This window comes from Heterocephalus glaber, unplaced genomic scaffold, assembly GCF_053883595.1.
Source record: "Heterocephalus glaber isolate CG9 unplaced genomic scaffold, H.glaber_assembly_v1.0 deba00000546, whole genome shotgun sequence".
Lineage (NCBI taxonomy): Eukaryota > Metazoa > Chordata > Mammalia > Rodentia > Bathyergidae > Heterocephalus > Heterocephalus glaber.
In genome coordinates, this window is record NW_028258147.1 from 14,897,123 (window position 1) to 14,918,171 (window position 21,049).

The 21,049-nt window shown below is 39.3% G+C and overlaps 1 protein-coding gene across 1 annotated transcript in view; it reads left to right on the forward strand.

The window, feature by feature from the left end:
• The first annotated feature begins 15,996 nt into the window (after positions 1-15,996).
• The window catches only part of Tspan12 (tetraspanin 12), a 71,237-nt gene continuing 66,184 nt past the window's right edge, over positions 15,997-21,049 (forward strand). Inside the window, exons 1-2 of the mRNA XM_021237607.2 lie at positions 15,997-16,514; positions 17,409-17,544. Coding sequence (XP_021093266.1) covers positions 17,479-17,544 — 66 coding nt within the window. The 5' untranslated portion in view covers positions 15,997-16,514; positions 17,409-17,478. The remainder of the gene's footprint in view (positions 16,515-17,408; positions 17,545-21,049) is intronic.

The window sequence follows — 21,049 nt, forward strand, 5'->3', positions numbered from 1 at the left end:
TGGGTAGCGGGCTGTTTAAGCAATTCTTCCTGGCTCAGGAAAAAGGCATATTCAAAATTTGGTTTTCTACTTCCTGGTTCACTGGTCATTTCACTCACTATATAGACTTGCAGATACAAAATTAGAGTTGGGAAAAAATGATCTGTTCAAAGTAGAATTCTCCTAAAATATTTTCTCAGAGTCTTTTTTCCTAATGATTAGTTCAGTAATACTTTCATGACCAGAAGCCATTTATCTTAAAACTATAACTAGACAGAACATAGATGACTACACACATGAACACACAGACACAAACATACAGAAGCACAATAATTTTACATTAGATCCTTATGCAAAAATAGACATTACAAAATCCTTACAGGAAAGCACAAGGATTTTTATAGACTCTCATTAGAATGTGTTTTCCTCTGACTTTATGTTCCATTCTATTATCTTGGTTCTCCAGATTGTCTGCCCAAAGTAGATATGAAGATCAATTCCTTTGCTTTTGACAAGAGGTCAAGGGATAGGGAAGGGGAGAGCTGCATACTTTGTAGTAAGCACATTATGATCAACAAAAATAATAAAAATCTGTCTGAGAGTGAGGATACAAAAAGTTATGTTAGAAATGCATATATTGGAGATGCTAGCAACCTCTTTACCTCCATAAGCTGTGAGATCAGCACAGCAAAGAGACTTTGATGTATTCACAGTTAAATTTAAGCAAGCTTAGGCAAAATGAAAACATAAATGTACTGGTCTATTTAAGCAAGGGCTGGGAAAGTGCCCCAGCTCTAGGGCTTAAGGTGTATGTCTGAAATATCAAGGCAAACCCAGACTTGCTTCTTGCAGGTTTTGGTTTCCAAAGAGCCCCAACACTGTGTGTGTGTGTGTGTGTGTGTGTGTGCGCGCGCGCACGTGCACGTGTGTGCATTGGAGTATGTATTGTAATGTTTGTACTGAAGGACATTCATGTGATCTTAGTGGTGAAAGCTGCTTGGGCACCACATCAAGAAAATTCAGAATTCATTCTAATTTAAGCACATTAGAGTGGCTTAAAGAGTCTTTCTGAATAGCTTCCTGAAAAGAAGCTAAAATATAAGAAGCTAGATCTAGCTACTGGAGGGAGACAACTGGAATTTTATTAAGGTTTACCCAAGAGATAGAACTGAGGGAAGAAGCTCTGATTCCAAACAGGATTCTAAACTGGAATCTTAGGTATGGAAAGCAACCCCACCAATAGTGTGTGGTCAATAGTATAGGCCAGTAGGGACATCTAGGAGATGGGAATTCTAGAAAGTCTATATACAAGTAGACTTGTCCTTCCTGTTAGACCCTGCAGCACCAAGGTTGTTTCATGCAGGGGGCATCAGGAATTTAGCAAGTGACTGTTAAGGAAGGTGAAGGCTGAATTAGCTTCATCAACTTTGGTGAGTATGGAGACTTTCTTTTTTTCTTTCTTTCTTGTTTTTCCTTACTTTCTCTGCCCTTTCACTCCCTTCCTTCCACTCTCCTTCTTTTCTGTCTTCCTAATTGTTTGTACTCATTTCCTTCATTCAATACAGCTTTGCTCCTACCCATGTCTTTTGTATTTCAGAACACATTAAACATACATTATGTACCTGTAGGTGATAAGCCCAACAACTGTGTGTGTGTTTACATTTGGCCCTTGTGTTTTCAAGAGTCCTACATCTGCAGATTCTACCAACCACAGATTAAAATTATTTGAAGAAATTTGCATATATACTGAGCAGGTGCAGATTTTGTAATTTTAAAATCTCATCATCATATATATTCTTTCTCTGATGAAACATTGCTATCAAAGTTCCCTTTAAATATACTTCTTATAGTTTTGTGAACATATTTTAATGGGTACCTTCAGATCCTTTTTTTTTGTTCAATCCAATATCAGGTCACCAGGGCCAGGGATTTAGCTCAGTGGTTCTGCTGCCTGCCTTGCAAGCACAAGGATCCAAGTTCGATCCCCGGTACCAAAACAAACAAACAAACAAACAAAACAATGTCAGGTCACTGTCAAAGGTAGTTTTTATTGCTTTCTCTCATCCTGTGTCTGAGTCATATTTTCCTTTTAAAAAAAAAATCAGATCAGGTTTCTTTTTTTTTTTTTTTTTCCACTCTGAATTCATTCTGTTTCTGGAATAAAGAGCTTTTCCATCAGAGTGCAGTCTTCATACCAAATCTTGGTGCTTGTACTGTTTTCCCCACTTATCTTGCATGCTACCTTTCAGTGTCCCTAAAAGCTGAACTACCTATTTTCTCCCCCCCCCCCGCCCCATTAACTTTATTGGTACATTTTAGGTATAAAATACAGTTACATTCATCATTGGGATCTTGTACCATTACATGAGTATCTTGGTTCTTATTTCTTTCCCCTTCCCTTGCCCTCCCTTCACCCCCTCCACCCTTCCCTATTTGCAAAGGCCTTGTTTCCATTTTTTTCCTCTTCTCATATTTTTTCCTTTCCCTTTTTCCCTTCCCCTACCCCTCTCAATTCCCCTGCTCTTTTAGACTTTTTCTTCCTATTACACAATATCAGTTATACATTTTTAAAATTATAATATTAAGATCTAGGAGACATTACCACAGATTTTACAGAATTTAAAAGGATATAGAAAGCATATTACAAAAATCTTTTTTGAAATAAATTTGACAACTTCTAAGAAGTAACTTAGAAGACAAATTAATGAAACTAACTCTGGAGGAAATATAAAATTTGAATAGTACCTATTAAAGAAAGTATATTCCTAGCTTGAAAACCTACCTATATAACAACAGCAGGCTCATAAACATTTTAACTGATAAATTATATCAAACATTTAAAGCAGAAAAAAGAAGGAACACTTCCCCCCTCATTTTAGGAAATCAATGTTGTGCTAAGCCTAAAACTGGATAAAGATAATAGAAGAAAAATGTATGAACATAGATAGAAATTTGTTTAACAAAACAAACTATTAGAAGTCAGCTCTGGCAGTATGTAGAAAGTGGTTTTGTTATAGGGATGGGAGTGTTGGTTCAGCATTGGAAGATCCACCCCAAAAGTCATCATTTTAACAGAGGAAAAGAAAAAGCCATATGATCCTGTCACTGGTTGGAGAAAAAGTATTGGACTAAATTCCACAGCTGTTCATGGTAAAAGTTATCAGGAGACTAGAAGTAGAACAGAACCTTCTCAACAGATTTAAGACATGTACTCCATACTTCCAACAAAAACTCCTTCTATGAATGGAGACTATACAATGCTTTCTCGCTAAAGTGGGGAACAAGGGCATATATGCCTACTCTTCATCTGTCACTTAGACTTTGAAACATAGGTCTAAACCAAAATAGTCTGGCAATAAAATGACACAACTAGGATAGGATTGGCACGGCAGAAGCAAAATCTTTCTATGTAGATGAAATGATCATCTACAGAGAAAATACTAAGAAATCTCTAGGAGCCCTTAGAACTTGTACTTGAATTTAGCAGGATTAGAAAACACAAGGTATATATAAAAATTCAGGTCTATGTATACTTGCTATTAATGAAGAACTGGATATTGAAATTTAAAAGTTATGTAGGAGTACAAAGGACCCAGAAAAGCCAAAAACAACAAAAAAACAGTGTTGGAAGATGTTTAGCACCCAATTTTAAGACTTCTTCTAAAGCTACAGTAATCAAGGCAGTGTTGGTATAAGGAAAGGCACATAGATCATTGGAATAAAACAGAGAATCTAGAAATAGAACCACACATATATGGTCCACTGAGTTTTGAAAGATTATTTAACATTAGCATTTTATAGAATATAAACTCAATTCAAGAGCCGAGGAAGAGATAGTGTCTTTAGCAAATGGCACTAGAACACCTGGTATCCATATATAAAAAATTAACCTCAATCCTTTTTTTCCATACATGAAAATAATTTGAAGGGATCCATGAACCTAAATAAGAAAGCCTAAAAGTATAAAACTTTAAGAAGAAATTATAAGGGAAAATGTTTATGAATTCAGGGTAGGTAAGAACTACCTAGGATACAAAAAACATGCTGTATAAAAGAAAAAAATTGATAAATGAGATTCCATCAAAATTTAGAACTTTAAATGACATCATAAAGAAAATGAAAAGTAGTCCTTAAACAGACCATATTTACAATGCTTATAACCTATGAGCAGAGTATATAAAGAATTCTTAGAGCTCATTAATAGACAACCCAATTAAAGAGTAGACATAAGAAGATGATAAATAGCCAATATAGCACAAGGAATGGTGTGCAACTCTAGAACCAGAAAAATACTAATCAGTACAATAATAGGATTGAATTATGCACTCATTAGGGAGATGAAGTCAAAAGTTTTAAAAGCCTTGTCATGACTTTTTCTTTTTATTGGATTCTCCCCCTTTGCATTTAATTTGTCACACCCAATGGATTCATTCTGTTGGGTTTCCTGGGGTTGTGATCCTCATTGTCTTTTCCTAGGGTATTGTCTAAAATTTTTGGAGTGCCGGTTTGGTATTCATGAAGTTCCTGAGGTGCTCTTTATCATGAAAGTATCTTATTTCTCCATCAATTTTGAAAGATAGTTTTGCAGGGTACATCAATTTGGTTTGGAGGCTGTTTTCCTTTAGGGCTTGAAATACATCACTCCAAGCTCTTCTTGCCTTGAGGGTTTGCATTGACATGTCCGGTGTGCTTCTGATGGGCTTTCCTTTGTATGTGATTTGTTTCTTTTCTCTGACTGCTTGTAGAATTTTGTTCTTCTGTTGGATTTCTGGAATCCTAACTATTATATGGCTATGTGTAGATTTTTTTTTGATCAAGGCTAGCTGGAGTCCTATATGCCTCACTTATCTGTATGTCAAGTTCTTTTCCCCTGCTTGGGAAGTTTTCTGCCATCACTTCTGTGAACAGTTTTTTTTTTTTTTTTTTTTATAATGTCATCTGCCCTCTCTCTTGTTTCTTCATTGACTCCAATCAGTCTTATGTTATTCTTCTTTGCATCATCTAGCAGCTGCTGGATTGATTTCTCGTGTTCCTTTACAATTTTAAAGCAATTTTTCTTTTCCTGGTTACTAATTGCAATCTTTTCTTCTATATCTGAGATTCTATCCTCACATTGGTTCATTCTGCTGCACAGACTTTCGATGGAGTTTTTAATGTCTTGGAAATCTGTTTGCATCTGTTTTATGGATTCCATTTGTTTCCTATGTTGGAATTCCACCATGTTCCTCAGATCCTCTATTTTTTTTATCTATGTCCTCTCTAGATTTATTAATCATGTCTTACACCATGATCAAAATCTTTGCTGTTATCTGAGTAATTATTTCTGATTTCTTTTTTCCCAGATCCTCTTTTGTTGCCAGTTCAGAGAGTCCAGGTGGTTGAGTATCAGATTGTTCCATCTCATTTCCCTTTGGGGTTGCTGTAGGTGATCTGGAAGTCTGTTTTTGAGGCTTGTTTATGTGTCTTCTCATTTCCACGGGGTGCGGGTGCTTCTAGCACCCACTTGACTCACCCTCTCTGCCCTAGGAGCCTGGGATGGAGGAGGGGAGCTTCCTTCTGGGTGCTAGGTCCGACTGAGCTTCACTATCCGAGGAGTCTGGGATGGAGGCGGGGAGCTTCCTTCCAGGTGCTGGGACTGGCTCACCCTCTCTGCCCTAGGAGCCTGGGATGGAGGTGAGGAGCTTCCTTCTGGGTGCTGGGACCGGCTCACCTTCTTGGCCCTAGAAGCCTGGGATGGCATCAGGGGAGCTTCCTTCCAGGTGCTGGGACCAGCTGAGCTTCACTGCCCTAGGAGCCTGGGAGGGAAGTGGGGAGCTTCCTTCTGGGTGCTAGGACCGGCTCACCCTCTCTGCCCTAGGAGCCTGGGATGGAGGAGGGGAGCTTCTTTCCGGGTGATGGGACCAACTGAGCTTCACTGCGCTAGGAGCCTGGTATCCAGATCAGGTTTCTTAATTTTTATTGGAAATTGGATATTATAGGTAATATATTGCAACAACTCTAAGTACTGGTCCCCTTTCCCTCGTGAGGCTTCTTCTTACTGTTATTTGTTGATTTTGAATTGAGGGCTAGATTATTTGAGTGAAATCTATTCCTCCACAGAGAAAACCTCTGACATTGTTCCTCAAGCAGGCACAGCTTTGGTTTTGCCCATAGTCACCTAGGATGGCAGTAGTCCTGGCTGGCTCTCTTCTACTCTTCCTGTCACTAAAATCAGCTGTTAAACTTCAGTAAATGTCCACTGGCTTCTGTATCACTTCAACAATGGCCAGGGTATCTATTCCTTTACAATGTCTTCCAATCAAAATGTGGCTTCTTCAAAGGAACTGTATCTGAGGTCAGTGTTTGATATTTGTTCTGATCCCAGTATGATTCCTTTCAGGTATTGAAACCCAGTTTCTCTCTTATGAACAAGTTTCAATCTATGCCAAATCTCCATTAGATCTACAAATCACCTTTTATTACAACCTCCACTGTTCTGGAGAGCACCTTTAGGCTTACACTTCTTCAAGCTCTATTGCAAATGAAGTCTGTTCTTTAGAGAAAGGATTAGGGAGTAATATGTTTTATGTCTTGCTTTTGCCTCCAGACAAAATCTCTGAGGCAAAACTTCAGATCTGCAGATGGGGACAACGGCAAGGTTCTCTGAGTGATGTCCCTACACTAGGAGCTGATTCATGAGGTGCCTGAGATCCTATTGTAGCCTGGAACCACCACCTCATAAGTTAGGGCAAGGTGATAGAAGCCGTAGTACTGACAGTGTGCCATATGAAAGAACTAGATGAGTTTGAAGAAGAAAAAGAAAGATGATGTCATTGGTATGAAGTGAGAGAAAGTGACCCTGCAAAGAAGGAAAAATTAGTTCTTTTTTTTCTTTTTAGTTAATGCTATTTTTTTTTGTTAGGTATTGAAGCCACTGAGGGGAAAGGCTGTTCTCTGAAAAAGAAATGTGTCAGGGAAAGGCAGCAATAAGACCACAGACCTACTCAAAAGTCTCCCTGCCCTCCCTAATTTTTTTTAATAGCTTCTGATATTTGTTAAACTATTTATAAACCCAGTGAAGATGAAACTTTTTACTTTTGCCTTGCCAAATTAGAAGTATGTTTGCTATGCATAGTTCTAGTTCTATAAACCTGCCACTATGCTCTTGAAAAGTATAGTATGCAGCTGGGTGTGTGACTTTACTCTGTTGTTGGTGTCACACGTACTCAGTGAGTGTGGTGGGACACTTCTAAGGGCATGAATGAAACTGGAAAAGAAGGTCAATTACAATGGCTGGAGTGAAAGGGTCAATAAATACAATCACTGAAAAGCTAGTAGAGTTTGCTGTTAGGAAATGGGCCTATAGTCAATCCAAAGACTAAACGAAGATAGAAACAACAGACAAATAACAAAGACAAAAGCAGAGAAAATGGAATTTGAACAGTATCAGACATGAAGAGTTGGTTACAAAAGTGCTTTAAAACAAATGCAAGCCTGTTACGGAGCTCTTGTTTTCTTCAGGTTTATAATACCGTGTAGAAATGAAGATAGTGGTTAAATGATTAAAGAAGTGTACATGATTCAAACTTTCATAATGATCATTGAATTCTCCAAATGAAATAATTCGGTGCCTAGATTAGGGCACAATAGACATGAAAAGGAAACATTAATGCTCCTGATCAAATTCAAATTCCTTTGTATTTCCCATGTTTTTCTATATCTTTGTGTGTCACATCTACTTAGCTGCCAAGGCTTTTGAAATGATTCCTTATTTATAGAAACTGGTATTTTCCATGTATGTTGGATGGACTATTAGGTCTATTCAATGTTAATAAGGAAGCCTGCCTCTCTCTCTCTCTCTCTCTCTCTCTCTCTCTCTCTCTCTCTCTCTCTCACTTCAATATAATTAGGAAGCTCTGGCTATTTGTACAAAATACAAGAAATTTATTTCTTATAGGAGATCCTAGACCTTCTTTTTTGTTGTTGTTGTTCCGGGGATCAAACTTGGGACCTTCTGCTTGCGAGGCAGGCAGCAGAACCACTCAGCTAAATCCCCGGCCCCCCTAGACCTTCTACTATGTTGAATAACTTGTCAATAGGAGTCACATATAAAAGGAGTTTTTTTGGTACGAATTTGCCTCTAAAATGCTCTACTGCCAAATACTTGTTTTTCCACTGGTCTCCCTATCTGTGGTATATCCTACTTATTGCTATCAAAATAATCGTTCTATCATATGTAAGCCACTTATTTCTAGGCACTTTGCTGGGTACTATCAGCTACAACAGCACTCTGGAAGCCAGACTACCCAGTATTGCATTTTGGTTGTGACTAATTACATGACCTGTCTTAGTTTCCTCATATACAAAATAGATTGCTTTGAGGATTAAATTATTAGTATTTATATAGCACTTATGATAGTTTCTAGCATATAGTGAGCACTATCAAATTGTTTGCTAACTGAGAAAAAAAAGCACCAGAATTTCTCATATAGAGAGGATTGTGTGAAAGCTGAAACCCTAGGGCCTAGGCTCAAAGAAGACTATAAAAGAAAAAAGATTGCTATGTTATTTGCATGAGAAGTTACCAGGAATTTGGAGTTGAGGTGTAAGCAGTAAGAGTAAGAGACAAGATCAGATAAGAAGGGGGATCCAGTCACTGTGAGAACTATAGGTAAAGACAACTGAGAAGTAGGACCAGAGTAATCAGAGGACTTCGAGTATTAGTTTGAGTTATTTGTGACACTGCTACAGAAATCCATTCAGATTTGAGACATTAGTCAGTAAGCCATAGACATAGGCTTGTGCTGGCTGTTTTGAAGGAAGGAATCTTTCCCTGATGCTTGTTGCCCTTCAGAAAAAAGGCTAGGCTATATGAATTGGCAAGATGACCCATGAACTGACTCAAGAGCCCTACAAGTATTTCCTCCTTCTTTTCTCATTCCAGACTCTCTAGAGGAATTGCAAGGGGAAAACATTTTTACCCACTGCTTGTGGGAAGGAGGCTCAGCCTATTCTATTTAAACCACAAAGGACAGGGTGACCCCAGCTAAATTTAGACCACTCACACATTACATAATACTCATGACCACTCTAGGAGGCAGGTGAACAGATAAAGAAACTGAAGTGTATGCAGGCAATATCAGGTGCTCTTCACTACATGACCAGCAAGTGGCAAGCCATTGTTTAAATCCAGTCTGACTTCAAACACCTACTAGTGCTTTATATGCATATATATATATTTTTTTTTTCTTGTATCAAAGTGCTTTGGTGGCTATCATTGGCTCTGAATAAAGTTCAGACTCCTCAGCCCAAGATTTAAAGTCTTCCTCAATCTGGAAACGACCAACTGGTTTTTTTTTTGTTTTTTTTTTTGGTACCAGGGATCGAACTTGGGACCTTGTGCTTGTGAGGCAAGCAGCAGAACCACTGAGCTAAATACCCAGCCCTACCAACTTTTTGTAATCTGGACATTGTGATTCTTAAAATTAGAGCCTAGAAAAATTTCTCTGGGACTGTATTGTTGTTTTTGAGTCTTGCTTCTCTAGGGACCGGGGTTCAGCTCCCCAGGTTAGCCATACCAATGGGGCCTTGGGAGAGAGTGGCTAAACCACCGTGACATGTAGGAGATCTTTCCTTGATTGTGTGAAACTTTCCATGTTTTTCTGCTCCCCAGCTCCTTTGCTAACTGAGTTCTGTCCGTCTGCCAGGGCACTGGCCTGTTACCATTTGCTGGGTCTCTTGGATGCTGCCATCTGTCTTCCTGCCGAGATTGCCACCACCTAGTCCTTGCCAACACATTCCCCTCATACTTGGTTCCGCTTGGCTGCCTCAATTTACATTGCTTTTTGATGAGCCATCACTAGAGTTCCAGTCACACTCTAATTGATTGGTCTAGTTTTTTAGGTTCTGGCCATCTATGCCCGCTGCCTCAGCTGCATAAAGCACGTCTGTGAAAGCTTGAATGTGTAGAAAGAGTGATGAGTTCATATGGGATGGTTGGGCACATTGGCCTGAGAAAGTAAAGATTGTAAAGAGGAGGGAAAATGTTATCTGGTTTATAATGTCCTTTGTGTATGTAATGGTGACAGTAAAAGGAAGAAAATGTAGAGATTGAGAATAGACTTAAGCAATACAAGTCTTGCTGCTATATTCTCAGTTTTTATGGCTGGTCTAAGGAATGGCTGTTGGGATCCAGTTAATTAAGTCAACATATGGTGAACTTTCCAGCACAAGTGGGCTGATGTCACTTTTTAGGCCACCTTCCCTGATGTGGGATCCAGTTCATCTCCACATTGGCAGACTTGGAGAGGTTCCTCTTTGTGACCTAGTGCTAAGGTAACAGTGATTCACAAAACACCACCAATAGGAAACTCTCACTAAAACTACGTAATTTAATTCCTACCAGTCATTTTGGAAAATATGTATGTCTTCCAAATTAATCCTATTACATCCCAAGTCTTTAGTCAGTTACAGTGAGCAATATTACTGATAAAGCTAAGAAATATGTTCAAATAAAGCAAATCCTTTAAGTTATTAAAACTATGAGTTATGTATGGAGAGATATGATATCTCTTTATTATTGTGAGCACTAATCAGTTAACATTGCTTTCTAAGAAAAAATTGACCATATAAATAGTAGAACACAATGGCAGTTGTTAGAAATGAGAGTTCTTTGCAATGTAAATAAATGTGGCATCATTATTAAAAGAGATTAAGAAGATTTGTTTTTTCTTATTCATCAATAATTTGTGTATCCATAATTGAAATTTACTACATCTGTGGTTTGCCATACATGGTTATGGATAGCAAATAGACACACACACACACACACACACACACACACACATAAAATCAGGAATAGAAAGCCTAAAGTGTCGATGACAAAACTCTGTATGAAATAAATTCTAATCACAAAGCTACAATGGACTTTGTAACATAACACAGTTGGCTTTATGTGGTAGGATGAAAATATTTGTGATTTTTGTATTAGCTAATAAATCATTTTAAAAATTAAAATTTTACATATAGTAGATAAATAAATGTTTCAGTTAGTGCAATGTTGGAGTAATCTGAAGGTTTTAAAACACAGCTGAGGAGCTGAAGGGACAGCAGGTGAGGATAAATGTCTACTACTCATGGTCACTATTTGTTGTCACTCTTCCTCAAGCTGCTGCACTGTGGATCTGACAAGAAGCTGCTGGAGTAGTAATCACAGTGGTACCACTCCTGGGGGACCTTTCTAAGAAAAGTAGGATTTAGCAGCTGTTTGTAAACAGACATGTATTATTTCCTTTCCTTTACATTTTGTTTCAAAGAACTGTAAATTAAGACTTTTCACAACAGCAAAGGGTTAAGTTTTGCTTTATAAAGAGAAAATATGCTACTGAAGTTATAAATTGTTTGAGAGCCAAATGATGCTGAAACAACTGATTGTGTTCTATCATAGTTCTGAGTTTATAGTAAAAAATTTGATAGATATTTATCAATTAGGGCTGGATTATTTGTACCAATGATGTTGGTGAAATGTGTTCACATCTTTAAGCTTCAGAGAAAACCTGCCCCAGGTGAAGGGAATATACCAATTGATTTAAAACCAGTCATGGTGGTGTTTTACTTCTTGCCAATAATTGATTCAGACAAAGGTATGTAATAGGGTTCTAGCCAATGAATCAAACAGGGTAATCTGCTAAAATCTTCTGGGAGAGGGTCCCTTGATTGTAGGACAGACCTATGGGAGGAAATAATTTTTTTATCCTCTAGAAATGATGGTATGTGAATGTGATGTTTGGATTTGCCCAGCCATTTTGTGCCATGAGAGAAGATAATTGAGGGCAATGCATTATGTACATTAGAAGAGCAAGAAGAGAAAAGAACTGATTCTTTTGTGTCATTACTGAGTGGCTGAATTGCTATTTCTGGACGCATTTATGAAGCAGTATATTTAGTGGTGTGGTGCTTTGAATAGAGTTTTCAAGTTTGCATAGGATGGTAAGCTTTATCACATAAAAACATATACTATGGGGCTGGGGATTTAGCTCAGTGGCACCACACCTGCCTCGCAAGTGCAAGGTCCTGAGTTCGATCCCTGGTACCAAAAAAAAAAAAAGTACATGTGCAGTTAAATTTGAATTTCAGATAGACATTGAATAATGTTTTAGTTTATGAATGTCTAATGTGATATTTATCCTATGTGATATTGAGGACATGATAAGCCAAAATATTATTTGTCTCTATTTAAAATTTAAAACTAACTAGAAATCTTGTATTTTATCTGGCAACTCTAAACTTACAGTAAAATGAAATCTACTTAACTCAGTAATGAAAGAATTTTCTCATTGTTAAGTTGCTTAGACTGGGCTCAAACTTGTGATTCTCTTACCTTTCCCTCCCAGATTACTAGAAGTATAGGTACACACTGTCACAACCGGCTGAGTATGTCGATTTGAAATTCAACTTCCTATTCCTAAGAACCAATAAAAGTTGCCAGAATATTTTTCTTGTTGAAGTTCGTTAATGAATCCCATTCAGACTTGAAATTTTGTTGTAATACAGATTAACAGTGGAAAGAATTAAACGGAGTTTAGTTAGAAACAGGACTTGTTTGGGCTGGGGATTTAGCTTCGTGGTGCACCGCCTGCCTCATAAGGTCCTGAGTTTGATCCCTGGTACCCGCTCCTCCCCCCAAAAAAAAAGAAAAAAAAAGGAAAGAAAGGAAAGAAACAAGACTTCTTTACTTACTATCTGTGTGGTCCTGGAGAAATCAACTGAGTCTCAGTATTTCTCTATGTGGTTTGAGGAATTACTAAGTTTCATTGTAAGAAGCAGCTATCATCTCTTTACTGTAATGATTGTAAAGAACTTAGGTGTACTTACATGGGTTTTTGTGCTAATCAATGGAAATTCATTTATGTAACCAAACTCCTTTGCTCTCATGGACTAGGCAGAATGAGTGCAACAACATATGTACAAATTCAAAAAAAAAAAAAGAGAGAGAGAGAAACATGTACAAATGAGGTGACTCCTAGAGTGAGGAACTTGCATTGTTACCTTACCACATAGCTGAGTTTTACCATTGACGCCCAAGAGATTGCTCAAAATGCTTATCCTATTATTATTTATCTTATTATCATTAGATAAACTGAGGAAAAAAAAGTTGTGACTTTTCTCAGATCGTGGGGACTTATCTTATTCTTAGTTATCCTCAGCATGAGATGCAGTTAAGTGCCTCACACTCAAATGGTGGAGCACATATTGCCTTAGGATGGTTTCCTGCCCCGTAGACAATGAACAGATCGTACAATCTTCCTAAAACTTTGTATCACATTCAAATTGCTAGGATGCCAATATTGTGAACTTTCTACCCTTTTTCTGTGCAAAAAAGCAGTTCTCACAGAGAAAAAAAATAGAGCCCCCAGAATGACAGCTGTGATGTCGAGTTTTATGATCCTGGAGAAGGGAAGACTTGGAGAGGGAGGGAACTGCAGCTGCCCTGAAGTAGTTGCAGAGCTGTCACTTGGGAGAGAGGCTTGCTCAGGCTGTGAGTGCAATGTACAGCATGATGGTGGAGGGATAGAAGTGAAAGGGAAGTACTGGCAAGTTAAAGCCATCAAAACTGCCCATATCACAGTGCACAAATGTGGTAGGGTCTTATCTATTTAGATATTGCTTTGAAAACTGATGACTATTATCAGGAATATTAGAGCAGTAACTACAGCTCTATTTTTTTCCTAACTTGCAAAGCGGGGATAGGAATTCCAATTTATCATCTCACAGGTGAGAGATTTGACCCAGCTAAACCTGAAGAGTCTCTGACTAATGTTTAGGCATCTGTAAAGTCCTAGTGGTATAGACAGCTGAGTCAGGTAGATATATTATAGGCAGTCAGATAGGGTTAGGTCCTTGAGAGAGTCAGGACAAAGGTGAATCACATCACAACTGTGGCCAGAGACATATGTTGGAGACCAGGCCTCAAGATAAAGACAAGATGACCAAACCTGTATACTTCCTCAAAGGACAAACATCGGGCCTAATGAAGTCTAGATAGACATCATCCACCCCAGTGGGTGACCAGAGACCTCTGGACCCACCATTTCCTAGGAGAGGTCTTTGTTCTTTCCATCCACACTTGCTACATGACTTGTTTCCCGATTGGACCACTGTTACCTAAGTGACTACACTTATTGGTTGGTCATGGCTGTGACTCACATTGTACCCAAGTGGGTTTTATTCCATAAAATTCCCCTGTAGAGTAGGGTCCTTGCCTACCCATTTGGGACCCTTCCTGCCTCTCAGGAGCTTCCTATCTATAAATATCTTCCTACCCTTAAACTCCATTGTTCCTAGAATTCATTTTTCATTTTACAGAGAACAGGAGCTTGGTGTATCAGACATCTAACAGGTTGGGAGATATAATATTTCATCTCTGTTATCATTTCTTTTATCACTAGTGGCAGTAGATTTTTAAAGTGCTGCAGGCTGGAAATATCTTGGGGGTTTGAAAACTTTGTATGCTGGTCACATCTGCAAAGATTATGGTTTAAGTAGTATAGGGTTCACCAGAGCATTGAAGATTTTTTTCAAAGCTCTCCAGATTCTAATACACACTAATTCTGAGAACCACTGAAATAGTCTATTGATTTTAGATTATTGTATGAACTCTGATTCAATTGACGATGTAATGTTAAGTAACTGCTTTAACTTTTCTCAATTCCATATTCCTTATTTATGAGGAAGAGAGGGGGAAATATACTTCTACATCACTTGCTGTAAAATTTTTTTATTCAATGGAACCCAAATCTAAAAGGTTTATGAGTTAGGGAAAAAGCACTTCCTCATCCCCCAGAGAAAGAGTGTCTCTGTTCTGAGATGTGGGAATTAATGGCACTCTTTTGCTGTCTCAGGGGCAGCAGTCAAATCCATGCAGAGTATGTAGCACCACTCTTAGCTGGTGGTTTGTTTCAGTCATTTGCTTACGTCAGGTCTACACCTTAATGTTGTTTGTTTTGTTTTGTTTTTATCCATTACTCAAGCTATACTATTACCACAGTGGGAGTCATCTGATGAGGGACTGGATATATTTCTTGGTGTTTTGCGGATGGTTATACTTCTTTATGCTCTCTTGGGCATGCTGTCTCACATCCTACTTAGTGATTGCTTACAATGTGTTCCTAGCCTAACCCTGGGGACTCATGTTGTCTGTTGGTCTTCACTTTAGTTTTATCTGAACGAGACTGTATAATCTCATTGTCACTCTGGTCATATGGCAACTGACACTAGCCAGGTCATGATAAACATAGAACTATAACATTCTTCTTTTTTTTCCTGCAAGAAAATGTAAGGAGGACTCCAGTGATCAAGTTTTAGCAGAGATGTTGTTTGTATTTCAGCTAATTCATATCTGTTGGTGAAGTTTTATTTGCCACACAATATGCGCAAAATAATTATAGAATGCTTGCTATTGTGAGGTATTAAGAAATTAAAATTTTATGTGGAGAATATGATCTAGTGATTTTCATTTTTAAGTGTGAAATTTCTGACTTATAAAGGGAAAGATCTGTTTGGAAGGATGGTCCCCTATTGTTTGACACTTGGTGAATTTCTATTTTTGAAAAAAATGCAGTTTTCCAAACACCCACTACTATGTATACAGTTCAAGATAAATCGCCAGTTAAAAAATCTTATCTGAAGAAGTTTTTGGAAACGTTGAATTTCTTGTAAAAGTGTTTAAAATATTCTTTCTTCTTATTCTAGATGTTAGACTGGACAGGTTTACTCTGATGTTTGTGTAAGTACTATCAGTGCAGCATGGAAAAGGGGAAGTTTTTTTTTTTTAAACATCAGTGACAGCAACAAATCAATAAGAAGGATCATAGGGCACCATGTTAATGACAAATCACAGGAGGTGGCTCCATAAAGGTTGTGAAAACTAGTTTCTCATTGCAGGAATTGGGTTGGGCCACCCATTTACCCCCCTTCTCAAACACAAATATTTTCATAGAATAAAAGCCTGTTTCCCTATGCGTACTACCCAGCCTCCATTCCTCAGACACCACCATTTTTAAGGGGTTTAGTGCGCGGACTTCTCCAAAGTTTGTAGGTTTTATCTCTTTCCAGACCTTGTCTTGTGGAAGTGAGGGGTCTCTTTGGGGTGAGAGGGACAAGAAACACCCACTAGGACCCAACCTCGGCAGTCAGCGGCCGAGCATGCGCTGAGAGTTTATGCAGCTGGCCCTGGCGGCCACTGCTGCCTCGTCCGGGACTTGGCGAGGACTTGGGAGGGACAGCGGCGCTGGGAGGTGGCTTAGCAGAGACTTTCCAGCAACTGCTGCCCAGGACTTCTTTTTTTTTTTCTCTTTCTTTTTCCCAGGAGGCGGCGACGGTCGGGGGTGGGGGTAGGGAGTGGAGGGAGGAAGCGAAGGAAGAGAAGGAAGCGTCCACTGCTTGAGCCAATGCAGCCCCGCGCCTCTCCGGGAGCAGCGTCCGCGCCCCAATGAGCCCCCGCCGAGCGTTCCTGAGTGTCCCCCGGCGGGCGCGGGGCGCGGAGCCGAGCGTCGACGGTGAGTGGCCGCGCGTCTCGCGTCTTTCTGCCCGCTGTCCCACCAGCCCGCCGCGGCTGCCCCGGGCGCTGAGTTGCTGAGCTGCTCGCTCCGAGGCTTGCGGCGGAGCCGGCCGCCCGCGTTTCCCCCCGCGCCCTGCCGGGGGCGCGCGGCCGCAGTGGCGGGGCCGGGGACCGCGCCGGCTTTGTGCTCCGCGGGCGGTTGCTCCGGGCGCCGGGTCGCCGCCGCGTCCAGGCCGTGGGGAGGGGGTGTGAATGACCCACCCGGCGTCTGCACAGCTGCACCGGCCCTCATTCCCCGACGCCCCATCCTCACCCCCCGCCCGGGGCTAATCCATCACGCTCGGTCGGAAAACACCGTTTCACACGTTCTCCCGGAGAAACCCTAGCTGCAGGGCGGAATCCCAGCTCCGCGCGGTGCTCCTCGGCTCCCCAGCGACCACTCGCGAGCTGCAGGACCGGGTTGAGGAGCGCGGAGTTGTGGGCTCGGGATCGTACGAGGAGAGGCACCTCTTCGGGGCCAGTGTGCTTTCTAACCTTTAGGACAGTTCGGAGCAGAGCTGTTCCCAGGAGGGGCGTGGGTCGAGGGAGGTTTTAAAGAACTTCGGGTCGGGACGCAGAGGACCCTCGCTGCGTGTCCCCTGAGAACGCGTTTACTGAGCTCTTTCATTCATCCCCAGATTCAATCTTTTTTCTTCCCAGCAGGTGTTATCTGAAGCCACTTTGAAACTTTTGAGAGTTTAGTTTCTATTATGACTTTAACAAATGAATTTCGATGAAGCGATGTCCTGAATGAACTAGGTTTGGGGACCAACTGAGGGCTGGCGCAGGAGGGCTGGGCTGGCCCTGGGGAGCGCGGGGCTGAGACGGGCCCTTTTCCCCCTGTGCCCTGCAGATAGCAGCTGCTCTGCCGGCGGCTGTAGGATGTGGTGAAAGGATGGGGCTTCTCCCTCCTGAGGCTCACAATGGCCAGAGAGGATTCCGTGAAGTGTTTGCGTTGCTTGCTCTACGCCCTCAATCTGCTCTTTTGGGTAAGTCAAACAGTTCCACTACCCAACAGGTGGGGACGGCTGGACCCGGTTTTCTGCAGCCACCAGATAATGTGCCGAAGGGCATGTCTCAGCATTAATTAATTACATGGAATCACACCCTCCATTTGTCAGAGAAATAAAATTCGACCTTCATAAAATGTCTTTGATCAAGCTCAAGTTACATTTGTAATTAGAAAAATGAAATCCACGACTGGATAGTAGTGTCAGCAAAATTAGACCTGGAGTTAATCTAGGGTTATAAATAAATGCACGTGCTTGCACTGATAGATAAGAAAATTATGACATACCACTTAGGGAACCAATTGTTTGCAGGAATTTTAGATAACTGTGCAAGCCATGCATTTTTTCCTTACATCACTCAAGCCTATAAAAATTGATTGCGGCAAGCAGTCTTAATATGTTTCTGTAGGAATTCATACCTAGCTATCTTATCAAGACTGAATGGATTCTTCTAGGGCATTCCATACAGTCTGAAAAGTGAATTCCACGTATTTTTAAGTTGGCAAAGTTTAAGAAATTTTACATATGCTTTTGGAAAAATCTCATAACTATCTGAGGAAATAAAATATATAAAATTTTTATGCCCTATGAGTTAGTGACTTTTTGTACTTTATACTCATCGAAAATTTTCATACACTTTTATTAATAATCACATTATCATTTATAAAGCTTAAAAAATATAAAACTAAAAATTTGAAATTTTTTGCAGGAGGCTATCATGCTTAAGCAGGGTGGGGTTTTTTGCTATTTTAAAAAATGTTTAGTCAATAATTTATATTCAAAATTCCTGCTAATAATTATAATGTGCAATTACTTTATTTGACTGACTGCTATTGACCAGCCTTTTTTCACAAGGCTGTTACACTTGATCTCTAGAGGAAGACATTTTGGTTAAACTGCTTCTTATAGATGGTATCAGTTCAAGTAAGTCTCAGTTCAGTGAGTACTCTGAATCATATCTAAATGGCAACTTTATTTTTTTCAACATGAAAATTAAATCATTGAATAGTCACATTCTCCATTTAGAAATGCAAGTGATCTTTTTGTAGTTTTTAAATTACTGCTTATGAAGATTTTGAACTCAGTTTCTTTAGAAATATGTAATTACTCCTACTTGCTAGTTTTTCTCTTCTCTGCATGCTGTTTTTTTAATTGTAGAATCATCACATCCTATCACTAAGAGGAAGTTGAAAGATGGCCTGGTTGAACTTCCTTTCTTTGTGAATGAGGAAATTAAGAGCAAGTTAAATGACTTGCCAAAGGTCAAATATCCTACTGGGGGTGGTGCCAGGAACAGAACTCAGCTTTCTTACATTTAGATCATGCCTTTAATATGTAGCTTTGTTCACTTTTGAACCTTGACATGACCAAGATTTCTTTGTTCTTCAATAAAAAAATGAAGCTTTGGAAAATTTCTTGACAATTTGTATTGTGCTAACGGAAAAACTTCCAAATCATTTAATGAAACTATTGCTCTTCTGAAAAATGAAATTTTTCCAAACCACCTGTTACTTAAACTCCTCCAGGGCTCTTTGTGTCCCCAGAGAAAGAAATAATGTTATTATTTTATTGGTATCCTACAATTCAACTTTCTGGCTTTGCACGTGTGCATTCTATTTGTTGATTTATTTGGATTGCTTCCCTCTTTCCGGAGCCCTCCCATTCTTCCAGTGTCACCTCTCCACTAGAGGAATCTAAGTTTGCCACTAATATGCTCTTCTATATTTTAATTCATTTCAAATGCAGTAAATTTACCCATACTTGTTCACATAGACCCTAACCGCCATGATTTTTCTTTTTCTTAAATTGTTTCTTCAGTTGGGTTAGTCTTAGGAGTGGAATTGCCATGTCAAAAGATATGTAAAAACAACACTAACAATAAAAACAGAACAACAATATCTAAGATACACAGATAACAAAAATAGCTAACAAACGATTATTACTGTTTTTGTGAGACACATTCAGTATCTGTTTCCTTAGTCCTTAAAATAGATATAATTCCTACTTTTTAGAACTGTTGGGAAAATTAGAAATTATGTATGTAAAGCACGTAGAACTGTGGCACATGGTGCTATCTATGTAGTAGTAGTCTGTAGTTTTTATTCCTATAATATCAATAATGCTCACATAGATTACCAGGAAGCAGGTTGCTACGACCTTTGTTCAAATAATAGTAGCAATTATTATTGTGAAGCAGTGCTACTACTGCAACCACTATTAAGTTCATTTGATCTAGCAACCTTGTTCTGGAAACCTAACCCTTAGTAATAAAAGCACAATTATGTGTACAGAAATATTTGGTTTTTTGGTGTGATGGTACATTTTAATTTTTGCCAATCTGGAAACTTTAAATTGTTATCTCACTCTTACTTTATTTTGTATCACTCCCACTACCACTGAGCATGAACTGTATATGTGTGTGTATATATATATATATATAATTTCATATTTCATATACATTGACTATTTCACAGTTATTTAGGTTTGTTCCATTGGTTGTTAGTTTATGTTGTTGCTACTGTACAATAGTTTGGATTTTTTTTTTTGAAACAGGGTCTTAGTATGTACTTGAGCATGGCCTTGAACTCACTGTACAGCCCAGGCTGGCCTCGAACACGTGGCAGTCTTCCTGCTTCAGCCTCCCAAGTGCTGGGACCAGGCGTGTGCCACCATGCCTTGCCTAGTTACTATATTACATGTTCTTTTTAAATATAATTTTTCTATAGAATTGTATAAGTTCTTTTACATTTTACAACTACATTTCTTATCTTGGGTCAAGTTCCTTTTTTCATATATACTTTAGGATTATTTTTTCCAATTAAAAGTATCTACTAGCATTTTTATTAAAATTATATGAATATTCATACTAACTTCAGGAAAACTAGCGCTGTTTTTCAAGGTTGAGGCAATGTTTTCTATTTTATTACCAAGTAAGAGGCAATTTTTATCTTCTGCTGGGCATTTCCTGAGCATCTTTACATTTCTCTCATTTAATTCTCCTAACAACCCTGTAAAATAATTTTCTTTCTTATTCCTCTTTCTTTAGGTAAAGAAACCAGTACTCAGAGAAGTTTAGTAACTTGCTAGTAAGTAGCAGAATAGGAATTCAAAGTCCAGTTTTGTTCTTTTATCCAAGGGTAGTCAAAGTTATATTGCTGGGAATAGTGGGGAATGTGTTTGGAGAAGCCAAGTAAACATCTTTAGTAGGAGGGATTAGCTGTCCACCTGCTCATTCCAAGTCCTCCAGAGGCGGGCTTCTCAATCAGTGTGCCTGCAGTCACCTGTGCATCCTGCTGAAATGTAGAATGGGATTTAGTGTGTTACTGTCTGGCATGAGAGTCAGCATATTTTTCAGTGTTGTAAGTGGAACCGAGGGCCCCCTGCATGCGAGGCAAGCCAGGCAAGTGCTCTGTCACCGAGCTACATCCGCAGCCCTCAGAATTTTATTTTTATTTTTATTTTTTGTGGTACCGGGGATCAAACT